Source organism: Bison bison, unplaced genomic scaffold (genome assembly GCF_000754665.1).
Source record: "Bison bison bison isolate TAMUID 2011002044 unplaced genomic scaffold, Bison_UMD1.0 scf7180017864267, whole genome shotgun sequence".
NCBI lineage: Eukaryota > Metazoa > Chordata > Mammalia > Artiodactyla > Bovidae > Bison > Bison bison.
Genome location: NW_011494839.1, coordinates 2,355,300 through 2,359,009, shown reverse-complemented (window position 1 = coordinate 2,359,009; position 3,710 = coordinate 2,355,300). Strand labels below are relative to the sequence as shown.

Sequence of the window (3,710 nt, the reverse complement as noted above, 5' to 3'; positions counted from 1 at the left end):
AGTGTTGGCATAGACATAAATGAGGTGTTTGTAAAGTTATTAAAGTCAAAATGTGCTTTATAAGAAAAATGTTCCCAAGGGGCACTTTGTAGCAACTACATTTAGTTGTTTTAAGTGGAGAGGTTATTGTTTCTATTAGAAGACAGCAATGGAAAATAGCTTAGAAAAAAAATAATGGTACCAAAATAATAGTTTGGTAAAGTAAACCTTTCTCATAGAAAAAAACAACACAGCATTTTGGCCCTTTAACTGGAGGGAAGCCTTGCCACAACCATTAACCTCTTTTTCCTTTCTTCCTTTCCTGTCCTCCCCAATTATGTCACATCTTATGACAAATCAGGGGGTTTCCCTGTGGTAAAGAATCTGCCTGCAACTCAGGAGACCCGAGTTTGATCCCTGGGTTGGGAAGAACCCCTGGAGAAGGGAATGGCAACCCACTCCAGTATTCTTGCCTGGAGAAGTCTGTGGACAGAGGAGCCTAGCAGGCTACCATCCATGGGATTGCAAAGAGTCGGACACAACTGAGCGACTAACACTTTCATGAGTGACTGCTGCTACTGCTACTGCTAAGTCGCTTCAGTCGTGTCTGACTCTATGCGACCCCATAGACAGAAGCCCACCAGGCTCCCCTGTCCCTGGGATTCTCCAGGCAAGAACACTGGAGTGGGTTGCCATTTCCTTCTCCAATGCATGAAAGTGAAAAGTGAAAGGGAAGTCGCTCAGTCGTGTCCGACTCTTAGCGACCCCATGGACTACAGCCTACCAGGCTCCTCCATCCATGGGATTTTCCAGGCAAGAGTACTGGAGTGGGGTGCCATTGCCTTCTCCGTCATGAGTGACTAATACTTTCTATAGTTAATCAGGGTTGAATGTTATTTCTGTTATGAATCAATATTTCATTTATAGAATTACCAAGCCTCAGAACTGCAAACAACTTACTAAATTCTTGAACTCAACCTCAGAGGGGTAATCTGAGGTGCAGAGATGAGTCCAAGGTAGTTGCAGGATTTGTGTGAGCCATTGACATATGTTTATGGTTTTAGCAGAAAATAAAAATGCCAGTTTTGTTTATTCTTGTGTTGATGTCAATTTGGAGGAAGTAAGGAGCTCCGTTTTCCCCTGTGAGCATTGGAGAGGAAAAATAAAGTCGTGATTACCTTTGCAGCTTTTATTGGAAATATAAATATTCAGCATTCCCTTACAGAGCCAAATTGATCAAGGATTGGAAATATGTTTTATTACTGAAACGTTTACAAGGAAAAGTTGGTTCAAAGAGCTTACATATTTTTGTCTCACCCACCTAGAGAATGATATTCTTTTTGGCTCAAAACACAGTAAAATCAGTATGGTGACTTATGTCTACTACTTCAAAACATTTTCCCCTGGGTCTATACTCTCTATAAAACACTGTTTAAAGACACCTGGAAGTAGAAACTAGAAGTATAGGACGCAAATTACATATTGTCGCTGTTACTGCATGTGAATACACTGTGTGCATGCTAATTAAGGAGTCTGGGCGCTCTTGCTGTACATCCTCTACATCTCAATCTATATAAAAATAAACATGGTATCAGAGCAATGCTATGGTATAGAATATTGTATTTTTATTTTTCAATTTTTAGATTTTTAAATTCACTTTTGTGCTAAATACAGAATCTTTTTAGCCAAACGCACCATTTCATTTCCCAGCAATGTCCAACAGTTTCCTGTTGTTATGAGCTTGCTGTGCTAACTGATCGGCCTTGGTCATTTCCAAGACTTCTCGGAGGAGGTGGAAGGTGAGATCCAGGGAAATGGGAGGTTCCTGGGATCGCCTCTTCCTGGCGGCTGGCGCCTCCTGGCGGCTGCCGAGGGCGTTCTCCGTGCCGCGTTCCGCGGGACCCGCTGGGCTGTCGAATGGGCGCCGGGGCTGCAGCAGCGCTCGGAAAAAGTTGGCGGCCACCTTGTCCGGAGAAAGGCGACTGCTGCTTCTGCTGGCGAGAGGCGAGGCGGCGGGAGAGAGCGGAGCAGCCCGGGTCTCATCGAGGTTACCCAGGCGGAGGAAGTATTCCTCCCCAACACGGAGTAGGGTGGGCAGAGCCTGGGGTTCCTGGGGCTGCGGCGGCGGCTGGAAGAAACTCAGGGGCTGGGGGTGCTGTGATGCCTGCCGGGCACCCGGGATGGGCCCCCGGCTGAGGAGGGCCCTGCATGGCGGGGAGGGCAGCAGAGCCACCAGCAGGACGCCCAAGGACACGAGCAGCGGCAGTCGCATTTTAGCGGGCGCTAATTGCGGTACAGAGGTGGGCAGGGGGCGGAATGAGAGAGAAAAAAAGAGAGAGTTATCAGAGTTGAGCTCCACTGGGAGTCTTCCCGCAGGACGACACCCACAGACCCAGCTCCCGGCGCGGGTGGGGCGCTGTCCGTAGTGCTGAAGCGCCCGAATTAGGACTTCCAGAGATGGAGTGAGACCAAGGGGAGCAGCTTGGAAGGGCAGGGCGCAGCAACAAGGCTCAGTCCCGCTCCAGGCTGGAGCGACTCTCCTTACAAGACTCACTTAGGGAGGGTCCCCGAGTCCCCTGTCTAACGATTCCCCCAGATCAATTCCCCGGGCTCTAAAGAAGACCTGCAAATTCGTGGTCTCAAGGGCTCTAAACATTCCCCCCTCCCCGCGACCCCACCACCACCCTTTCCGGATGTTTCAGCATTTTCCTCCAAACAGAACTGCTGCCTCTCCTTCCTCTTTTCCCATCCCTGCCCTCGGTTCTCTCGGTGGTGGTCGGGATGGATGGGGGCTCGTTTACACAGCGAGGATTAACGGCCAGTTCAGGTAACGCTGAGCAGCCGTCTAAGTTTGCTTTTAGTAGCATCTCAGCTACTATCTATTGGAATCTTGTGGCACGGGCGCGCACAAACGCGCGCCCGCGCGCACGCGTTCACACACAAACACACACACACACATACACACACGCCTAGGAACAGCCGGCAGCGCGGCGCACACCCTGGCAGCTCAGGCAGTGCAAAGTTGGAGGCGCAGTTCCGTCTAGGCGCTCCCTACCTTCCGAGGTGCTTCTGCAGGTGAGCGGGGCGCAGCGCTTCTCTGCAGAGAAAGTCTCTGGGGCTTTTTTTTCAGCGGTTCTCTTCCCTTCTCCTTTCTCTTCCCACTCTGTTCTTTTCCTCTTCTCTTCCTCTTCTGTCTCTCCACGGACGTGGGCTCTGAGTTTCTCCACACCAGAGCCTGGAAGGGGATTTTATAGTGTCGACCCTCTTCAGAAACCACGCAGCATTTGCCTAATAAGCTGACGCTCTCTTGACAGCTGGATTGCGCGCTGCCTCTGCTCCTGCATAAATCATAGGGCCCTGCCCGGGAACGAGGGGCAGAATTTTTGCTATCTCAACACTGAATCTCACATCCAATTATATCAACAGATATTTATCGCCTCCTTGATGACGTCAACGAGCCCTAAAATGGAAGGGCTTCTTATGACTTGTCCATTGACAAAAATTCTTGAATGAGATTTCCCAAGTGTGAAAACATACTGGCCTCTTACTAGGAAAGGCCAAAGGGAAGGTCAGAAAAGAGAGTGAATGGGAGGGGAGAGAAGGGGAAGGGAAGTCTATCAACACACAGTCCTGTGATAGGGGGTAACTCTGGACATTTCCCTCCATTCTCCCACCTAACTCCTCTGACCTGCTGTGTCAGGCAACTCCTCAGCATCTGAAAATATCCCTCT

At 49.6% G+C, this 3,710-nt stretch overlaps 1 protein-coding gene across 1 annotated transcript; it reads right to left on the bottom strand.

Annotated features, from left to right (window-relative positions):
- Window positions 1–1,585: 1,585 nt before the first annotated feature.
- CRH (corticotropin releasing hormone) lies at window positions 1,586–3,198 on the bottom strand. The gene is made up of 2 exons (XM_010848470.1): window positions 3,035–3,198; window positions 1,586–2,262 (listed from the first exon to the last, which is right to left on the bottom strand). Exon 2 carries the CDS (start codon window positions 2,249–2,251, stop codon window positions 1,679–1,681), a length of 573 nt encoding a protein of 190 aa, XP_010846772.1. The 5' UTR covers window positions 2,252–2,262; window positions 3,035–3,198; the 3' UTR covers window positions 1,586–1,678.
- Between the last annotated feature and the right edge of the window lie 512 nt (window positions 3,199–3,710).